General features: G+C 40.9%; 1 protein-coding gene across 1 annotated transcript; it reads left to right on the top strand.

The window, feature by feature from the left end:
• Window positions 1–457: 457 nt before the first annotated feature.
• On the top strand, window positions 458–17,624 carry NAA30 (N-alpha-acetyltransferase 30, NatC catalytic subunit; the record flags this gene model as incomplete). Its single annotated transcript, XM_079536698.1, has 4 exons — window positions 458–1,396; window positions 8,635–8,758; window positions 10,595–10,650; window positions 17,487–17,624. The coding sequence occupies 4 exons, from the start codon at window positions 458–460 to the stop codon at window positions 17,622–17,624; spliced, it is 1,257 nt and encodes a 418-aa protein (XP_079392824.1).
• Between the last annotated feature and the right edge of the window lie 3,041 nt (window positions 17,625–20,665).

Below are 20,665 nucleotides of genomic sequence, written 5' to 3'. Positions count from 1 at the left end.
AGGCCCGTAGTGAAGCCCGCCCCGCCGTCGCTAAGCTCCGTCGCCAAGGGAGGAAACGTCGCAAAAGCTGACAGGAAACTTGGCCGCGCGTTACGACAGCAGCGGCCGCGCTTGGCGGCCGCTGGATGAGCGGGGAGTGGGAGCCGCGGCGCTGAGGAGACGCGGGGTGAGCGGCGGCGGCGTTGGCGGGCGGGGGGGCCGCGGCGGCCGTCCGGGGCCCGCGAGGGACAGGGGAAGGGCCCCGGCGGCGGCGACGGCGGCGGCGGGGGGAGTGGGACGGCAGGAAGAGGCGGCGGCGGGGCGGCGAGGCGGGGCCCGGGCACCGTCTGTGCCTTTGTTCGTGGCCCCCCCGCCCCCCCTCGGCCGCGGCCCGTGAGGCCGCTGCCTCGGCCTTTTTCCCCCGTCCGGTCTGACGTCCTCTTCCTCGGTGGGTTTGTGTCGGTCTCTCCCGTAGGATATGGCCGAGGTACCGCCGGGGCCTAGCAGCGTCCTCTCCCCACAGGGGGACACGCTCTCCCCCTTCCCCGGAGGAGGAGGAGGAGGGGGGGGGCCTGCTTCCTCCTCCTCCTCGTGTTCCACCTCCTCCGCCGCCGCCGCCGCCTGTACCGGGGCCCAGGACGAGGAGGCCGAAGAGGAGGAGGAGGAGGAAGAGGAGGGACCCGCGGGCGGACGGGAGCAGCAGCGAGGAGGAGGAGGAAGCAGCGACGGCGGCAAGGGGGGGCCGCAGCAGCAGCACCGCCTCCACCACCACCACCATCACCCCCCGCACCACAACCACCAGCTCAACGGCCTCATCAGCCCCGAGCTGCGGCACCTGCGGGCCTCCCTCAAGAGCAAGATCCTGGGCTCTGAGGCAGGGGCGGCCCCCGAGGGGTTGGAGAACAAGCGAGCCGGCAAAACAATGGGCTCCGGACAGCAGCAGCAGCAGCAGCCGTCTCCCCCGGCCGCAGCACCGTGCTCGTCCCCCCTTCCCAACCACCTCCCTCCCCAGGGAAGGACTGCACCCTCTCCTCCTCCTTCTCCCGCAGCAGCAGCAGCAACAGGGGACAGGAGCCAGCCTGCTGCCACAACTACGACTGCTGCTAAGACTGCAGCCCGCAATGGGCTGGCAGGAGGGACTGGCTTGGAGGAGGAAGAGCAGGAGGAGGGGGATGAAGGTGGGGAGGAGGAGGAGTCCTTGCTGCTGCTCTCTAGGTCCTTAGCAGCAGGCTGCAGTTTGAAAGGCTCGGGAACGGACTCTCAGCCCGAGGAGGACCTAACGATACGATACGTCCGATACGAATCAGAGCTGCAGATGCCCGATATCATGAGACTGATCACCAAAGATCTGTCTGAACCCTACTCCATTTACACGTATAGGTATTTTATCCACAACTGGCCACAACTTTGCTTTTTGGTAAGTGCTGAGGGGGAGTGGGCAAAAATTGGGAGTGGTTTAAAGCTGGGGTGGAGGCATGATTAAAGGGCTGACATGTGGAAACGCTTCTAAAATTCTTTTTATGGCTAAGAGGAAAGGCCAAGCTTTTTGGAAAGTATGTAACACTAATGAATTCTCCTTCTCACCTGAGCCTGAATAAGCAAAGCTTATGTCTGAAGTTCTTACGTTCATTAGCGCACCTTTCTTAGTGGTGGGGAAAGGGTTTGAACACAGGGCTAGGATCCAGGAATTCAAGGCTTCTAATCTTGGTGTTGACATTGACGTCTTTGACCTTTGGTTGCTCATTTTGTTATTCTCTCTCAGTTCCTAGGTTTGTATTTAGAAAAGAAAGTATACTTAGTCCACGGGTATCTTGTGAGTGCTTATTAATTCTTGCACAATGGTTCTCAAACTGACTTCAGCAGGACTGGCATATGAATGTTGACGAGTGTAGGGGCACTGTTGAAGGTTTTGTAGACTTCTTGATCTGCTGGCTTACCTTGAGAATTTCAAGTACAACTATATCACTTTTCAGGTGTGGTAGTATATGCACTGTACAGAAATTCTCATTTTGTTCAGGCTGTCTTGCAGTACTGATGCTACCCTTAACTGTTGTATTCTTCCTTCTGCACTGTCAAAAAAAGATTGTTTTAGTTGTTACCCAGACTTTCTAAATATTTAGCACTTCTTGTGGAAAGAGAACAGCCAGATGATTTTGGAACGTGTGTCTCAGCTGACAAGCATGCTGTCAGGGTAGCAATCCATGCACAGGTATATGAGACTGAGCATAAATTGGCCTGAGGGGTATGTATGCACAAGAGGGGGGCTTAGCTGTGTTTGATTTACTCTTTCTGTCAAACAGAATGTGTTGGGGAGCGTATGGTGCTTCCTCGCTCAAATAAATGATTAATTCTTCTCTCTTGATGCTTCAATTAAGGCAGGACACCACTCTGACAGATACGATTTAGCCAGAGCCAAGGTACCCTTTTATTCAATGGTACCTCTGTAAGGTTTTAATTGGATATGAGTACAGAAGGTGAAGCTAATGGAATCCATCTGGCCTTAAACTTACTAAATGTCCTTAGTTTAGGACGTGGTGTAATTTATAGTGGGATTTATATGATTTATAGGAGGGTTTCCAGAAATGTGCCTCTTACAGGCCTGAAAAAGGAATACAGTACGATTGATTACAGGAGGTTGACCAGAGTGTTACCATCTGGAACAACATAAAAATAAAAAATATATATTTGAAAATATCCTTCAATATGTAGTCATGCTGATCAGGGTAGAGTGGTAATTTTTCAAGTGTAGTGCCTGCACCTAGCTATGTGTGTGACTGATTTGCCTCATCTTGGAAAGAAATGCTTTCAAACTACAGATCTTGTCTGTACTTGCAGCATCAGGTGTGCCCTCAGTAATGCCAGCATGGTGTTGGATGCTATTAGAGCATCATGCATCTCTTTACTTTGCCACTCAAGGAGCAGTGGCAAACTGTTCAATAGCACTAAAGCAGATTATTTCTAATGTGTTTTTGAATGCATTCAAGGAACAAGGTTTTACTCAAGGAAAGGAAGTCATCCTAAGTCTATTTTGTAGCGACATCTTCTTTTAATAGTCTTGAACAATCAACAGAACTTTATTTGAACTCTGTAATTTCACTCAGTTTTGCCATTTTTTTGAAGGGTGGAACGATAGGAAGTGTGTAAAACAGAAAAGATGTCTAAAGCTGTTAGCAAATAGTTCTACATGCATAATAACTTGAAGCTCTTCCAGTATCTTGAGTCACTTGATATAATTCTGTGACTGATTTTGGTGTTTTTAAGGCTTGTTTAGTGGTTGTCATGAAGACTTTCTGTTCTATGAAATTGAATTTGTTCCTGCAGTTAATGGATTTTTGAACTACTTCTATCTAATAACTCTTTAAAATATTTATCTTCAGCAGGAACTGCATATTCCAATTAGCAAGAACAATGTCAGGTTGGTGCTCGGAAGGATAGCGCCTGATCCCGCAGAATCATTTGTCTTTAATGCCTCACAGCCTCATACCCTTCTGGTTCCAGGTTTTGCTTTGACTTTGATTCCTTTTGGGTATAGAGCTTAGACTGTAACTTGCTTGTATTTGAGGGGAAAAACTGTAGCATTTCTATCAATTCAGTTACTGAATTTCACCATTGCTACTCTTGTTGAGGTCCTCCAGTGCAATAATCTGAGATCTTCATTGCACTGAGATGGGCTCCCTTCCTCCACAGCATGAGGGGAAAGAACTAACTCTATTTAAATGGACAGGATGTCTCTCTTCCTTAAATGATCAGCAGTTCTCCCTTGCTGATGTATTCAGTAAACAATCTTAAACGTTGTAATTCTGCTATGTGGCATTTTAGATCCCTGACCATGTAGAGCTTTTCCAGGGGAATTAATAACATTATTCCTCTGGATGATGACCTTGTGGGTTTGGCTTGGCCTTTGCAAGGTGATGTGACTTAACAGCTAGTGCCAATCATAGGGCTGCTTGCTGCTTCTGGTTCAAGCACCTTGTCCTCACTTGTGCAAATTTGTTGTTTATCTGATTTGGGAAGTTAAGCTAGCTCCAGTGCCCTACCATGCATTTATACATGTTTGTGTGTTTGAGGGGATATAAGTGTCATGGAGTTAATTTTCAGCTGGTTTAGCTCTCTAAAAGTATTCATAGCAGCGTGGCACAAGCGCTGGTGTTGGTGCAAGAGGAGAGGTGAGAATACACAGCTGGAGGGAAGGCCTGGGACCAGTTCTCTCCGATCACTAGCATGGTTTTGCAGTATCAAACCATTTCCTAGCTATACACTCAAAAACAAGTTCGCATTCTACTTTTAAAGGGTCTAGAAAACCATCAAAATCCATCGTTGAACATCAGATGAATCTGTGTAACCATATTCCTGGCCTTTGAGTTCACACATTGAGAGTACTTGATAAATAACTCTGGTATGGGACACTGCTGCGTTATCTGACTGAGCTGTAGCAAGATAATAGCCTTCTCCTCCTTAAGTTGTGACTGAATGCTTAAGCTTAGATTCCTCCTGTCTTTGGAAGAGCAGGTGTGGGTGTGCTGGGTGTGGGTGCCCTATGCTTGGGTTTTATTTGTTCCCAGGAGCTTTGTCAGCCCATTTTCTCTTCAGATGACCTACAGTAACCACTGCTGTCAAACATGAGAGAGGAGAGGGCTATCTTTCTGTTTCACATCTTTAAACATTGCCACAGCTTTGGCCCTGTATTGATTGTAGGTGCATCTTTGAGGCTGTAGCTATGTTTGCAAGTGTTTTTGCAGATTCTAGAAAGTGTTCAAACTCCTTCCATTTAGGACTGATAAGTTGAAAAAAAATTGTTTCCCAAATACTGTAGCGTGGGAGAGGTGAGCTTGGGAAACCTTGCTCTGTTCCAAAGTTTGGGTAAGAGAGGATATAATAACAGCAGGGTTCTGACTGAGTGTTGTAATCTTTCCTTTACTCATCACTGCAGAATCACTGCTCTGCTCAGCCACCTTATAAGAAAAATCTGGAAAATGCATGCTTTTATTGGGTTCTGAACTTTGCCAGTAGCTAGAGCAGTGATTATAATTTAAACTTTAGTAATTTTAAAAGAAGCAATTAATTCCATGTACATGGTTTTAGATGGGCTGTAAATCCTAAATGGCCATGGCTAAGATCTTTTTTTTTTTTTCCTACTGATACTTTGCTGTTTGTCTCACTGGATTTCATTTATGAGTTTCTATGCTTCGCGTTCAAATTAAAGACTTGTAATAAGTCATCTCTCTTTTTTTTTTTTTTTTTTTTTTTTTTTTTTCAGTTACAGAATGCTTGGGGGGATAAAAGAAGAACCAGAAAAGTTAGGGAACTGCATGGGGAGTCTTACCAGCCTCATGGCAGACCTAGGAAGGCATTCTGTCATATCCATATCCGCACCCCATTTGCAAACTGCTGCAACTCCTCTGTATTCCAGTTTCCTCTTAGGAATGCTCATGGTTTGAGACACTTGCTGTGCTGCTTCTTCCTCCCGCAGGCTTTGTGAAGGATTCAGACTCTGTAGTGTATGTGTATTTAACAGCAGCTAGTGGAGCTCTTTTGGCATTGAATTGCACAGGAAGGAATTACTCGTGTCCAGTTTCATAGAGTGGAAGCAGGGAGAGTGACTTTGTGATTTGCCCAGCGCTGTAAAGAGCTCTGACTGAACTGCCAGACTCCAGGTTAAAACCATTAGCCTAAATGTATTCCTTAATAGCATTTGGTAACATGATCATTAAATGTGAGCCAAAGATTTGGACTGAGTTGTTCCTGTGATACTCTAGGATGGATTTTAGTGCCTGTGTGGAAAAGGAACCTGCAGTAGTGCAGGTTCTACTGCATTTGAATCACAAGCTATTCCTCTTTTAGGGGCAAGTTGGTTGGTTTAGTCATCTTTAAGTGGGAACTCTGAGTCCAAAAGGCACACTGAGGCAGTGGCTGACACATGCAATGCCACCTTTGCCAATGAAACTGGTGCCAGTTGTTTAATTATAAGAGAGGCAACGTTCTTGCTGATTTATAAACATCTGTGTTAACTCTGGGCATGTGTGGTTGCAATACAAAGGTTTTAAAATCTAGTTTGATTTGAACTTATGAATAAGAGCAAAGTTGATGCAAATATTAGATTTGAATATGCATGTGTTAATGTTGCTGAGAACTTAGGACTGAAGTAAATCTTAGAGTACTCCATGGGGCTTATGATATATCATGGTAACTTGGGCTGAATTCTGTTTGTGGAAGCTTGTATGTTTAGAAGTACTCTCATGTACGTGAAAAGAATATTTGTCTTATGATAGCCTTCTCATATATGATGTTGTACAGGAGCTACTTTTTGTCCTTCCTTCCCCCAGCTCTCATTCTTTTTTCTTTTTCCCCAAATTTACACAGCTAGACGTTTTCCAAAGAAAAAATATGACCGAGTTTTACTTCACATTTTGGATTTGTTTTCAACTTTAGATAAGGTTGGAAAGAAGAAGAAAGGAAAAAAAAGGCAACGAGAAAACTCAGGTTGCAGTGCTCAGTATGGAAGCAGAGCAGTCAGAAGTGAAGGGGCAGACTCACCTGGTCCAAGACAGAAAGACAGATTTAAGTGTTCTAGGAAGTGGTAACAAAGTGATACTGTATGCAACTTTGTGGCAACATCAGTGGGAATTTCCTTTGATTGCTGCAACAAAATTATTTGCTGTTCATTTAATGTTTAATGTGAGTACACGTTTAGTGAAAGTAGGTTTTTTGGAAAGTAGTCTAACAAGGAAGAAAGCAAATCTGCTGTTGCCTGAGATGGTGCTGCTCCTGAATGGTGAGGAGGAAAAGAATCAAGTGCCAGTTCGTGCTGTCTTTTTTTTTTTTAAAGCAAGGTATAAGATTACATCTAGGTACTCAGCATAATTATAGCAATGTTATGAAGTGTCTGATGATACTCTTTAACTCCCTGCTTTTCTCAGGTCTGAGCAGAGATAGAAGATTTGCCTTGAGCTGGTACTTTGCATGCAGTTTTTGTATAAGTACAGCTTTTCTATGAAATGAAGGTGTGTTTTAGAACAAACAAAAGACTGCTTAGAGGCTGTGTATTTCAGTCCACTTAGATCATGTTTCATTTGCTGTTTCAAAAATTACAGGTTTAGATTGTTCAGGGTTGTTTTAAAAATTACTGATGTATATTGTTCAGGGTTGTTCTTGGGTGCTGTTAGAAAAATATAGATTTTTGCCAAATGTAAAAATTAGCTATATTTGTAATTATGTTTGCCTGACGAGCTCAAACCATATTAGATGTGTTCTTAGGCTTACGCTGCATCACAGAGGTATGGAACTCATTCATTTTGGGCTGCTTCCTGTCACCTTCTAATGGGCTTCTGGCTGACAGCTGGCTTGGTTCATAACCCACTGTCCAAATGGAGAGCTGGAAGACATCACACTTCAGGCAGAAAACCTGCAGATTGGTGCCTGTGGTGCGATCTCTATCTCAGAGCCTTCTGCCTATAGATTCTTACCCTACAAGCTGCACAGTGAAACCTTCTGTTTACAGACTTCCTACCAGAGACTTTGGGGAGACGAGCACAGGAGGCCTGGTAATACTGGCTCAGGCAGGTCTTTTTTGTTTGATGTCTCTTAGTGCTGTGAATTTGGATTATCCAGAAGCTGTTGTGCTGGCACATGCTTGTGCCAATCATGTGCTGTAGGCCTGGTTTAGGAGGCACGCTTGAGCGGAAGGCTGGTTCTCCCTGCAGATACAGGTCTCAGAGTTCTGAGGATCCACTTACACACCCATGCATGCAATTTTCAGCTTCTTTTTTATCTGTCAATCTTTCTCTGAATAAACAGTAATAATTCATTCTCTTTTTGGATGCTGCCCTGCTCTGTAGCATTATTCACTTGACTGCTGTATGTTCTAATGTCATTAGTCTCTCATGCTGCCTAGTCATTCAGTTAACATATGACTTAGTTATTCTGTCTCTAATGTATTTCATGGTAGATTTTTTTAGTGTGTGTGAGCACAGAGGCTATGTGAATGGTTTGATAAGGAGAGGGGTTAGGATCTTGGGGTATTTTTTTCTTCTTACTATTTCAGAATGTCTCCTTAACCACACATTTTGTGTGGTTAATACCATTGGATCTGTCAGTGCATAGCTCATAGTAAATAAAATCTCAGAACAGTGAAAATGTGTGAAATTAACTGGATGCTTTTTTTTTGTTTGTTTGTTTGTTGCTGGGATGTCCCACGACTGAAAATGACTGTTTCTAAAGAATGCAAAGGCATTTTTCTCTGATGTGTTATGACCCACCCCAGCCATTGCACTTGAAAATTCAGATCACAAGAAAGAGCTTTTTACTTTGTGGCAGCACATATGGAAGCACGTATCTACGCCTTAACCTGGTCTTTGTCTCTTTTCTACCCCTTTCTGTCCCAGATGTTCATATTGGTAGACTCCATAGAGTAGCACTTTGATTCTCTCCTGGACAATTAATTGCCTGTTGATGGACTGTAATTTGATTTTAAGATGATAGAGAAATAAGAGACCTTTATTCTTGTTCATACTTCTGGAAACATTCTAAAGACTGACTTGGTTGTCGTACACAAGCGAATTTTGTACAGCTGTTTCATTTTAAATGTACTGGTTTACTAATTCTGGTAGTGCTGCAAATCATAAACTGAGAATACATACCTATATGTTTGTCTTTAAGGCCATGGTAGGGGAAGAGTGTGTAGGTGCCATCGTCTGCAAGCTGGATATGCACAAAAAGATGTTCCGCAGAGGTTATATAGCCATGTTAGCAGTGGATTCCAAATACAGAAGAAAAGGAATTGGTAAGAAGAGCCTTTTTGTTGTTATTTTTTATATCCTATGTTGTTGGGGTAAACATAGGTGCATGAAGATTGAAGCAGAGCTGCACTTCTAGATGTGGTGGTTTGATGTCATCCCTGCCTTGCTCACCTACACAAACTCCCCAGTGTCTTCCTCCATTCAGCTGAAATAACCTGAAGTGCCCATTCCACACGAGCTTTACATCTGGTTTATGAAGCTAAAACGAAAGGCATTCAGCAGCCACTTACCTCTGCAAATTACCACCATCAAATAACAACTGCAGGAATTGCTTTTCGGTTTTATATGTGCTTTCATAACTTTGTCTTTATTGTGTTCAGTGTATACATATATATTTATTTTTTCCCAGTGGATATGTCCCCTGGTTTTCCCCTATGAATTATGTATATATTGCCCACTGGGGACAACATATGTAGCTCATTGCTGTATTAATGCTTGAAAAATAGTTGTGTATTCCTGCTTGAACAACCAAAATGGAGAGCTGTTTTGATGGGAAGTCACACAATGAAATAAACAGCTCTTGGCAGGGAGTTTGCCTTCATTGATCACTTTTTGCTCTGTTGGAAGGGATTTTCCTCCTTTAATCAAGCCATCTAGGAAACCTGGTGTTAGGATTGCTCTTAGGGACCTTAATTCCTTTGAGTTTGTTACTGTGAAATTACATTTTGTAACATCTTTAACTTGAAAATTATCACGACTGTTTGGGCATACGTGATTATTTTATTTTGATGCAATTCAGAAGCTCTTATTGGTGTCTGTAGTGGAGCAGAAGGAAGAGGATAGTGAGAAATGGTTCTCTCCTTTCCTTTTAGCTGAGTCATGAAGCAGCCTGCTGTGTTTTAGTTGCAGGTGCTTGAATTCATAAGTAAATAAGAACTAACGCTGTTCTTAAGATCTCCACAAGATTTTTCCTTTGCTTTGGTCAGATCATTATTTTAGAGTTATATAAATAAATTTTATACTTAACATTTTGCTTACTTTAGTATTATGTAAATGCTAACGTCTATCCTGCATTTATCATCTTGCTGTTGCTCAAAGCATGCTGTTAATCTGAAGGTGTTTTATATGCAGTACAGTTATGTTCAGTGAAAATCTTAATTGATTAAAGTTCTGAGGATACTTGAAAACAACCTCCAGATTCCTTGGGGTTCTTTTTCCTTTTCCTTAGCCTTCTTATGGAAGTGACATTTATGCCATTTCATTGAACAGCAGTTTTTTCCAGCAATAACTTTGAAATCAACTTTCAATTTCACCCCAATTCTCCAGACAGGTAGGGATATTGCATTCATAGAACTGTCGTGAAATAGATGAGAAATAATGATAAATAATTAAGTTAATGCTTGACTGAAGGGAAGGGGTGGCTTTGACCACGTTATTAGTTGCTGGCAAATCCAAATGGGGAGCGAGCTGCAAGAAAAGTGGTTTCATAAGTTCTGTTGCTAGTAGAAGTATTTGTTTTAGTAAGAGGAAATTCCCTTGGAAGATGAATGCCCTTCAAGTACATGCCAGCAGAGTTTGCCTTTAAATGCAGCAAAAGGGAATGAATCACATCTTGGAAGGCTATATATAACACCATGTTAAACATAGGAGCCTGTTTCTAATATCCTTGCGTTAGAAGACTTTTGCATTCAAGCTGAGCCTCTGGATAACTTTAGGGATGATTTCAATATTCAAACTTGAAACTGCAACTTCTTGTTACATTCTTTCCTCCCTAATTTCCCCAGATGTCACAGCACATAGGTAGTACAGGTTAGCTGTACATAAACTGACATCTCTTGCACCTCCACTCTAATTAATACTTACTGAACTCTGTGTTTCAGGTACAAACTTGGTTAAGAAAGCTATTTATGCTATGGTCGAAGGAGATTGTGATGAGGTAAGATCTCCATAATCAAAAACTTTCTTATTGTTTATGGTTTGTGTTCTCCCACGTGTGAATTCGTTTCACAGGTTTGTCTTTTAATTTCACAGGAATGTGTTTTGGGTGGGAGGTGGGTTGCTAATGCCCTCTTTCTTTTATAATAGAAGGGAAAAAGGCCTCAAAAACATATGGCGTAAATAAAATAACTTTCTAAATTTGTCATAAATATTCAAGTGCAGTGTTTCAGGTTCTGTTTTACATTGCAAAGCTGCCTCAGCCTTCAGTTGTTGGCATATTTTCTTCTTAAGAGTCAACTTTAGGTTCAGTTGACCAGTGTAACTTGCATGTTGTTGTAGTATTTCCATGCTTTCAGAATGCACGGGATATTGGAACAGTACATGCTGTAATATTGCAGATTATAGTTTTATTGCAGCAAGTAGTCGGGTAACTTCAACAGTGCTGAAGCTGTATCACACAGCACTAAGTTCTGATGATTTAGCATGGCAGTGAAGGAAAGTGTCTTAATTACTATCAGGCTTTTTCTCTGGCCTATTTGCTAGTCTTTTCTTTTACCAGATTATAGTCCTATTTTTTTTTTTCCTCCCCTTTTTTGATGTATGAAGCAACTATCTTTACGTTCCCTGTTTAACTTGTGAGGAACTCCCCTTGTAACCAATCTCCTTAATCCTGTTATCTGATTGTTTAACTTCCATCTGCTTGCTACAGTGCAGTTGTTAGCTTATTCCTGACATCTGAACACCGTGTCATTTCGATGTATCATTGCTAATGATCCTTTGTTACCTCATCTCACTCCATTCCCTCAGTTGTCCATAGAATAATAGAAATGGTCAGCTTGGAAAAGGCCTTCAAGATCAAGTCTAACCACAACCTAACCGTACTACCCTAACTCTAACACCCTTCACTAAATCATGTCCCTGAGCACCACATCCAACTGTTTTTAAACACATCCAGGGCTGGTGACTCAACCACCTCCCTGGGGAGCCTATTGCAGTGCTTAACAACCCTTTTTGTAAAGAAGTGGTTCTTGATATCCAGCCTAAACATTATCTGGTGCAACTTGTGGCCATTTCCCCTTATTCTGTCACCAGTGAGAGGAGACTAACCCCTCTCTCACTGCAGTCACCTTTGAAGAGAGCAGTTTTCTGGTGTCTTTTTTTTTTTTCTTCTACCATTTGTTGTATCCAGGCAGTGTACTGCAGTCTAATAGTTCTGTAGTTGTTTAAGTTCTTTGTTTTGTCTCGATGTTTTTATCATATATACTGTGCTTTACTCTATTTTCCCACTTGCTACCTTTAATGCATCTTTTCCATTGCTTTCCACTGTGGTCTTGTATTCATTTGCAACTGCTACATATCTGAGATTTGAGGAACGAAGGGGAGAAAAACCAAGTGTATCAGTGTACTCTCATCAGACTGGGAGAAATAAGATGCAGGGTCTTGAAGCCTACTGCTGTTAGAGAGTCAGTAGCCAAACTTTGTGATTCTACCCAGGCCACCAGAGTTGCAGTGCTCCCTGTGTTATGTATGAGTGTGTGTGTGCTGCTTCTCCCATAGCGTTGTTTTGATACTGGACTATCTTTGAGGTATACACTTAATGAGCTCTCCTGTGTCATTCTTCTTTCCCCCTCCCCCCCCTTCTCCTCCCACTTTAATAATAATGCAAGAGTCTTTCTTACCATTACTTAAAATAAACGTGGTGAGGATTGCAGGCTACTCTGCAGTAAGACTCATTAAGCCTTAGTCATAGATTTTCATCTTTAGTCTTGTGTAAATGCTCATAAAATCGTAGGTCATTTTTCAGGCTTTTTGCTGTCCCTATTTAATCAAATGTGCTTCAGTGCAAGCTCCTTAAAGTGTGTGCTGGACGGGTGCAGGCATGTTTCACTCCCAGAAATCATCTAAGTGTTTGTGGGATGATGATTCTGAACTAATCATGCCATGCTTCTTGGGGGCTTTTGCATCAACCTGGTTTTATACGGGTACAAACTTTTGAAATGGGAACTCATGTCCAGGCAATGAGGAGCACAAGCAGAGTGTATTTCTGACTTCCTGCTACTCCAGTTGGCAGAGGCATGCCCAGAGTAATACAGTGTGTTAATGCTTAACATGCAGATAATGTACAGCCAATGGGAAGCATATTCCTTTCCTTTAGCAGAAAGTATACGTTTCTTCCTGGCATGTGGTACAACAATACCAATGTTTACTTGTTGCATGTGGTAGATTGCTGAGAAATTGTCCGTCGTGACCAGGATTTGAAAGATCCAGTTAGCCACCTGCTATTTAAAGCTCTCAGACAGAGCTGAGAAACTTACCCTCGCCATTTATTACAGCAGTTGCTGGGGGGGAACAGTTTTTTGTCCATCTGATTGATGCCTGGCTGATGAAGCAGTGAGTGACAGTGACTGCTCTTTGTGAGGTGTGTAAATAGTTTCTCTCTGCTGCTTTTAACACATTCTTCTACATCCCTAAAATCAAAAGCATGGTGGAAATACAAAGATGCTGTTGATACAAAACAGATTGCAATTCAAAAATACTCTCTGGAAACTCGCTTAGAAAATCATTAAAAACAGGAACATGGACCTATGATTGTCACTGAAATTTTCCAAAAGCTGTTTGTAATCTTTTCCCTTCAGTCTAATTACAGAATAGTTGCAATCAATGCATTTAGTAACTTGTGACATATAATCTGATAAATGCTTAATTAAATGTGGTTCTTCATGAAGTATCACAGATTTTAGACTTCTGGGGTATCAACACCAAGCCTTGCAAAAGGTGTGTGTGCCAACTCCAGCCAGTAGAGCATCTGGCTGCCTTTTGTACATTTGTTTGGTCTTTATGACAAGCACTTTTCTTAAGTTATGCTGCTTAAGATCGTCATACGGAGCTGCTCCATCCCTTAATCAGAATAAGGACAGGAAGAGTTGTTTGTTCACATGTAGACTTTCCATCTCTAACAAATGACTGTAAGGAATTTGCAAATGATTATTTACCTCATGTTGCATTATTTCAGCAGCATGTAACTACTAACTAATCAAAAAAGGACTTGAATAAATGGAACTCTTCAGAGCTTTTTTGGCAAAGCGTGGAGAGGAACTGTGACTTCTTCTGAGAATTCCTATGAGACTTTAAAATGTTTTAAAGTCAGATTTTTGTGAGTTCACCTCTAGGTGTGTCTTTCTCATTCAGTGCCGTGCTTCTAAGAGCGATGGATTTTTATATAATCCTATTTGAAATTATCAAACTCTTGGCATCTTTAGCTTTTTTGAATCTACAAAATCATTTTGTATAAGTTTTATATTTGAGATACTGCATATCTTTAAATGGTAAGTCGGTCAATCTGAAGGATGCTGGGCAAGCATCCACAGCTTGAATCCCGTAATAGGCCAAGCTTATTTGTAGGAATAGTGGCCTCTTCTGTGAGTGCTGAAAGAGTTATTTTCCTCATTAGTTTATTTGATTTGGTTTCTAAACTTGAGTGCATTCAGGATTTGAGCTGAAAAAGCAAGAAAGCTTGACCTCCTTTTTCCTTCAGTTCAGATAAACTAGGTACAAGAAGGTAATAACAAGAAACATTGTATCCTGTTCTTACAAGAGATTCCTTTTTTCTAAAACCAATGAAAGTTGACCAGAGTTGAGATGGTAACTGTAAGTTTTTCTTATTTTGGGCATAAGAGAAAATAACGGCCTACAGAATGTTGCAGAAAATCGTGTTCAAACCCAGTCAGACCTTACTGATCTACAGGAGCAGATGGGTTGCATTATGAGAAGACTTAATAGGCACGTTTGCAGAATAAAATAAATATTAAAGGTAACAATTGAAGATTTTGAGCTTGATTGAAGAGAAGAATCCTTCACAAAATCAGACTAACGGAGCACATATAAATCTTAGGTGTTTCCTTACTAGATCCAGGAGTGTGTCTTAGCCCTCTGAGATCAAGGCACTATGTTGAGATCAGGGAATTATTGTTCATTGTGCTGGGTTTTTCTTAGAAATACCAGAACAAATCTATTGCATGAGCTTTCAAGATGAGCATTTGCTCAGGTGCTAAGATTCCAGCAAACCTGAATTTCAACATATAACCCCTCCCTTGGGTCTGCAGTGTTGGAAGTCTTCTAGCACTGCAAAGTATGCTAGCTTGCAGTTGAATACAGACATGTTGTGTCACTCTGCCAGAATAAAGAACTTTCGTGCAAGTGAATGCCATTTGTAGGCAGAGTTCAAATAAGAGTTTCCTGCATTGTGGATTTACATGGGTCAGATTTCCTGTTTGGCATAATGCTTTGTTTTAATTTGAACTAAGAAGTTGTACAGTGTGCATACTCGTGTAGAAAAGAGGAACTCTTCAGGTAAATTATTGCATTGCCATAATTGGTGATAACTTGAAAGTTATTTATTTTAATAGATTGAAATTGGTAAGAATAATCAATGAAGTTGTAAGGCCTGATAGTACTATTGCATGAGGTGCCAGCAAGAGAAATTCAATCTCTAGTTCTTCCCATAAGACCAAGAATTGAATTTGCTTGTCTTAAGAGTACAGGTACAATAGACTGTCCTGTAACTTAAGAACTATGGCTATTAATATTTTAATGTTTGTTCTAGAAAAACTTCTTTTAAGTCTTATTTTCCTGCAGTGTGTGTTGTTCACTGTTAGCTCCAGCTTTGCAGTTCTTACAACATTCACAAATTAAAAAGCACAGGGGAATTGTCCATAGGAATGTCTGAGTGGCTTGAAGCTGAAGTAATGCTCAAATACATAAACAGAGCAGATTTTTAAACCTTACTGAAGGAAATCAGTGTAAATGCTAGTAGCCTCAGATGCAAAGAGCAAACATGATGGAGTGAAAATTGAGTTGTTTTTCTGATAGTTTGCTTTATGAAGTAGCATGGTAGTGAACCTAGTGAGCTGGCAGAAGAGCTGAGGGGGAGTGGAAATGCATACCTGAAGGCCAACAGTGTTCCAGGTAGGTTAGCTTAAAATGCTCTACAAATACAGGCTAGCATTTTTAATTTAAAACAGAACAACAGCAACTAAAAACTTCCTGCTTTTGGAAGATGAGGGAGTCTTAGGTTCTGAAATACAGATTACTTTTTTTTTTTTGACTGGGATTTTTTGTGCAGAGTGGTGGGCATCAAATACTGGTTTAGGTGTAGCTATTAGTGGTCTTGTACCTGCACTGCTCACTGGCTTGCTGCATAAATTTCTTGGAATGTCCTTCTACAGTGTCCATCAGCTCTTGTTTAATTTGTGAATGTAGGTGTCTGGGGGATATTAGTGTCGGTTTATTAGTTCTGCCAGTGTTCTTAAGCAACTGTGGTCAGTCCTTAACAGTAGAATCTCTGAATAACTGAGGTGGACAGCAGTGAAAACGGCAGAACAAATTCTTACTGGTTGGAATGGGTGTGTTGCTGACCAGGTGAGGTGTGCCATAGCTCTGTTCATTGTGTTTGGAGAAAACTGGCAAAAAGAATTCAGAGGGATGTACTTCAACAGTTTAACTTCTTGTTAAACTGGTCCGGTATTAAATGTGGAGGTAGGTGGCCCTGCCTTTGGCAGGGGGGTTTGGAGCTTCACGATCCTTGAGGTCCCTTCCAACCCAGGCCATTCTGCGATTCTGTGATTGTTAATGCCAGTGTAGTTATTGGGCAGTACTTGAGGCTCCTGGGACATTTTTCAGTCTTTCCTTTCCATGGACTACACTTGGGTTTGGTGTCAGCTATTGGTGACAGCTTTTCTTGCAACTGTGGTGTTGTCAACATAGAGGGTCAAAAGGAAAGAAAAATAAAAGATAAAAAGGGAAGAGCTGCTCTTTCTTCCTTGCCAGGCAAGTTGGGGACAATAAATGACCAAGAAGTTTTAATCTTCTAAAACCAATGCATTACTTGAAATGTAATGATAAAACCAATGCATTACTTGAAATGTAATGATATGCCTTTTACTTGCTCACTATAATCAATTACTTCCAGCCCAGGCCTCTCTTACAACAGCTTTGCACTCTGTAAGTTTTGATGTGCTCTTTGGCATATGAGGAATTTTGGTATGGGCCATACAAGAAGCCCCGAACAGGACTCTGTGAACCTGGGATCTGCTTGGTGTGTGCACTCTGGGATGAGTCTGAGGTCCTTGTGCTGAGCACAGATATGTATAATAAACATTGGATCTGATGGCGGGGCATAGAATGAAGGGGTTTGTATCTAGGTCTAAATCCTTCAAATTAAGAGGTGAGAGAGATATTCAGGGGTGAAATATAACTCACTGCATACCAAGTTCTTATAATGTGTAGAAGTTCTGGGCAGCCTGGTGTGGTGGTTGGCGACCCTGCACATAGCAGGGGGTTGAAACTAGATGAGCATTGTAGTCCTTTTCAACCCACGCCATTCTAGGATTCATTCCAAGTGTTTGTGTTCAATAAATGTGTAGCTGTTATACTGAGGGATGTGGTTTAGTGGGAGATATTGGTGGTAGGTGGATGGTTGGACTGGCTACTCTTAGAGGTCTTTTCCAACCTTGGTGATTCTCTGAGTTGGACCCTGAACTGTTCAATTGGTATTCTTGTTTTTTTTTTTTTAATATATTTTATTGCTATCAGATAATGGTTTGAAACCCTGTTCACAACAAACAAAATCTTGAGATGAATGAAACTTGCTTACAGCTACTATTGTTAACTGCTATTTTCTTTTAAATGTGAGGATTGAGGGGGGAGTTGTTTGTATAAACGAGGACTTGAAAATATCGATTCCAGAAGTTGCTCTGAAGTGTACCTTTAAATAACAGCTTTGGGATTTGTTCATACAGCTTTCTCATACGTGCTTTCTCCTTTTTTCTCTTGAAGGTTGTATTGGAAACAGAAATCACAAATAAGTCTGCTTTGAAACTTTATGAAAACCTTGGGTTTGTGCGAGACAAGAGGCTGTTCAGATACTATTTAAATGGAGTTGATGCACTGCGTCTTAAACTATGGCTGCGTTAAAAGAATCCATCACATCAAGCAACTGACGTCCCAACAGCGCAGAGTTGTCCTTTGCATGCAATGCAATTTGTACAAAATTGCTTTGCAGGTGGACTTAGTAATTTCCATGCAGCTCTTATCTGTCAGTGTCTCATTTGAGTGTCGCACATATTTGTTGCACTTTGGCATGGCGCATTTGTTCCGAATTAAAGCCGATTGTTTCAAACTTCGAGTTCTTTTGGTACCAGCAAGATGTGCCAGTTGATAGCCAAGATAGGTTCGTTCATTTGCAAGTCTACTGACTGTATTACATACACAGTGAACATTTTATTGAAGAACCTGTTATGTGGAACACAACTTTTGGTTCCCGAAAAAAAAAGAAAAAAGCCAATGTAGATTGTAAAATTCTATAAGTATACTAACATTTCATACAAAAAAAAAAAAAAAAAAAATTGCCATAGTTTTCTGGAAAAAGGCTTCAATTTTAGGTTTTATTTTTCAATATTGAATTTTCCATTCTTAAATATTGGTACCTCAGTGATTAGTGAATGAAAAAATGTATTGTAGGGTGGGGTGTGTGTTACAATGAGTAACAGTAACAATTAAATTGCGTCTGCCAGTGCCTGTATAGATAAGTATATTTGTCTTCACCTCTTAAGTTTGGAGTGCATGCTTTTATTCTTTTACTTTCTTCAATTGTCTCTGCAAGAAAAAATTCTGCTTTTATTTAAATTCTGGATTTGATAATAAATTATTTCAGATTTTTATGATTTGGATACTTCTCCCAAACGAGGGTTTGGAAGGCCCTTCTTTTCTTATAGCAGGAAGTGTAAGCTATTTTGAAATCCTTGAGTAGCTGCTAAAAGAGAACCTGATGTTGCCAGTGAATCTCTGCTGGTTTTGGATGCACTTTTTTCTTTAAAAGAGTGAGGGACTTTTAAAAGAAGATATAGAAAATTAATGTAAATTGGTATGATTTTATTTAATCAAAATTATCACTAGAAGCTCTGAGAAACAGCTATTTTAAAATAGTTTGAACAATTTTTTTTTTTTTTTTTTTTTTTTTCAGATTGCTTTGCTTCAGTGTTCTAAAATGCTTCAATCTTTGGTTCTTGGTCTTGGAAATAAATTTCAAGGTGTATTGTATCCATTTTTAGCTGCTCTCATTTTCTCTAAACTTACATGAGCTAAATTATTGGGGGATTTTTTTTTTTTTTTTTCCTTCCAAAATCGAAGCGATGGGGAAGAGATTTCTCTTCCTCTTCCTCCTCTTCCTCTCTCACTTTCTGTCTCAATTGGGCTTACATAGGTTTTAACAATACCCATCAATCTCTTCAGTAATTACAGTGTCTAGGCTTTCTTGTTCAGCGTGGTTATATAGCTCAGTTCTATGAATTGGTTGGTTGGGATTTTTCTTTTTATTTTATTTTTATTTTTCCTCCACTTCAAAAAAAAAAAAAAAAAAAAAAAAAGTATTAGTTGACTTCTGGAAGAGTCTGCAGGGGAGAAGAGGGGGGAAGGATGAGCTCTCAGTGAATCTGCTCTTTGGTAGTTAAGCGTACTCTTCAGATTTGCCTTACACTTATTTTTTTTTTTTCTTTAGGGTTTGGCTTGAGTCTTTTTTTGTTGTTGTTTTGTTTATGTTAATTACTGTACATTTAAAGAAAAAAAAAATCAGAAACACACAAAAAAAAAACCCTACCTCCATTAAGATGTGGAAAAGATCCCTGTGCAGGAAAACTGGATTTAAAGGAAAGCCTTATTTTGCGCAGACCGATCGCAAATGGTGATGGGCATTTCTTACCAAGTACAAACGATGAGTTGTGTTTGAAAATGAAGACTTGTAGTAGAAATTGGCCCTTCTGAGTTTTCTGCCTGGAAACACTGTGTTCCTGAGAGGGCTTGTTTCCCCTCAGTGAGGAAAACTCGCTTAAAATGGTGCCTGAATTAGTGCTGTGAACTGGAATCTTATTTGCAGAGTTCAGAGCTAAACCTTCTGTTCAAATTTTCCTACCCCCTCTGGTTTGCCAGTTATTTAGAGCAGTTCTTCAGGAGGTGAAGGCTAAAGTGTTGGGAATGCTGAATTGATGGAAACAGGCTTTTCCCAGATGTATTCAAGTTGTCTGGAAAGTAACGCCTGCTCTGGCTTGCTTGAACTAAGGAGGCAGATAAGAGAAGCTTCGTTCCTTGTTAGCAGCTGCTGGGCTGCAAACTGCAGAGTAGGCTATCTTGTGTGCCTGCTGATGTTTAAAAACTGAAAAGCCAGACAAGCAAGTTTTCTGGAGGTTAATATTTAAGCTGTGGGTGTCTTGAGTTTGAGAGCAGACTTGAAACTTAGCCTACGTCACTTTTTGTGAAGGTACTGCTGAAAAATACCAGCACTGCTGAGCAAACTTCAGATACAGCTCTGTTTATTGTAAGAAGTAATTCATTCCTACCATGCCATCTTTGAAAACGCTGCGCAAGATAGGTGTGTGTTTCTTTTCAAAGAGCACATTGCCTGAAAGGTTCTCATTTTGCTGCTGTGTAACACACAGTTCACTACGGAAGAGACTGAAGCTGTATGCGTTGGCTTACGTTAAATGGAACAGATTTATTCTCTGTGTTGCTTGGAATCAGGTCTCAAGTGGGAAGTCAAGAATTGCAGAGAGGTGAACACAGATGTTCAAAACGAATTTAGCAAAAAGGAGCTTGGTTATTTCTCGTGTCTGTTGTTAAAACACAGTTCCACTCCTCCTTACCTTTTGCATTGACAAATCTAGCTAAGGAGTTTTTATTTAGATTTGCCCGAACACTGCTATTTGCTGACATGTCAGGTATGGATGTTTGCGTTATGTTGGGTTTCTTTTGGTTTTTTTTGTTTTGTTTTGTTTTGCTTTTTTTTTTAAGGAAATGATCAGGTTCATCACCCACAAGAAAAGCAGGCATAGTCTAATTGGCATTGCATAGTGAATCACAAACTTTTCCTGGGCACCACAAGGCATTGCTCAAACCGAGTGCTTTGTTCAAAATGTTCAGGTCTTGTATAAGCATTGCAACCTGTATTGGAGTTTAGGTATCAG

This window comes from Tetrao urogallus (genome assembly GCF_951394365.1).
Source record: "Tetrao urogallus genome assembly, chromosome: 6".
NCBI classification, from domain to species: domain Eukaryota; kingdom Metazoa; phylum Chordata; class Aves; order Galliformes; family Phasianidae; genus Tetrao; species Tetrao urogallus.
Note: the sequence above shows the minus strand (reverse complement) of the source record. Positions and strands in the feature narration are given on the sequence as shown.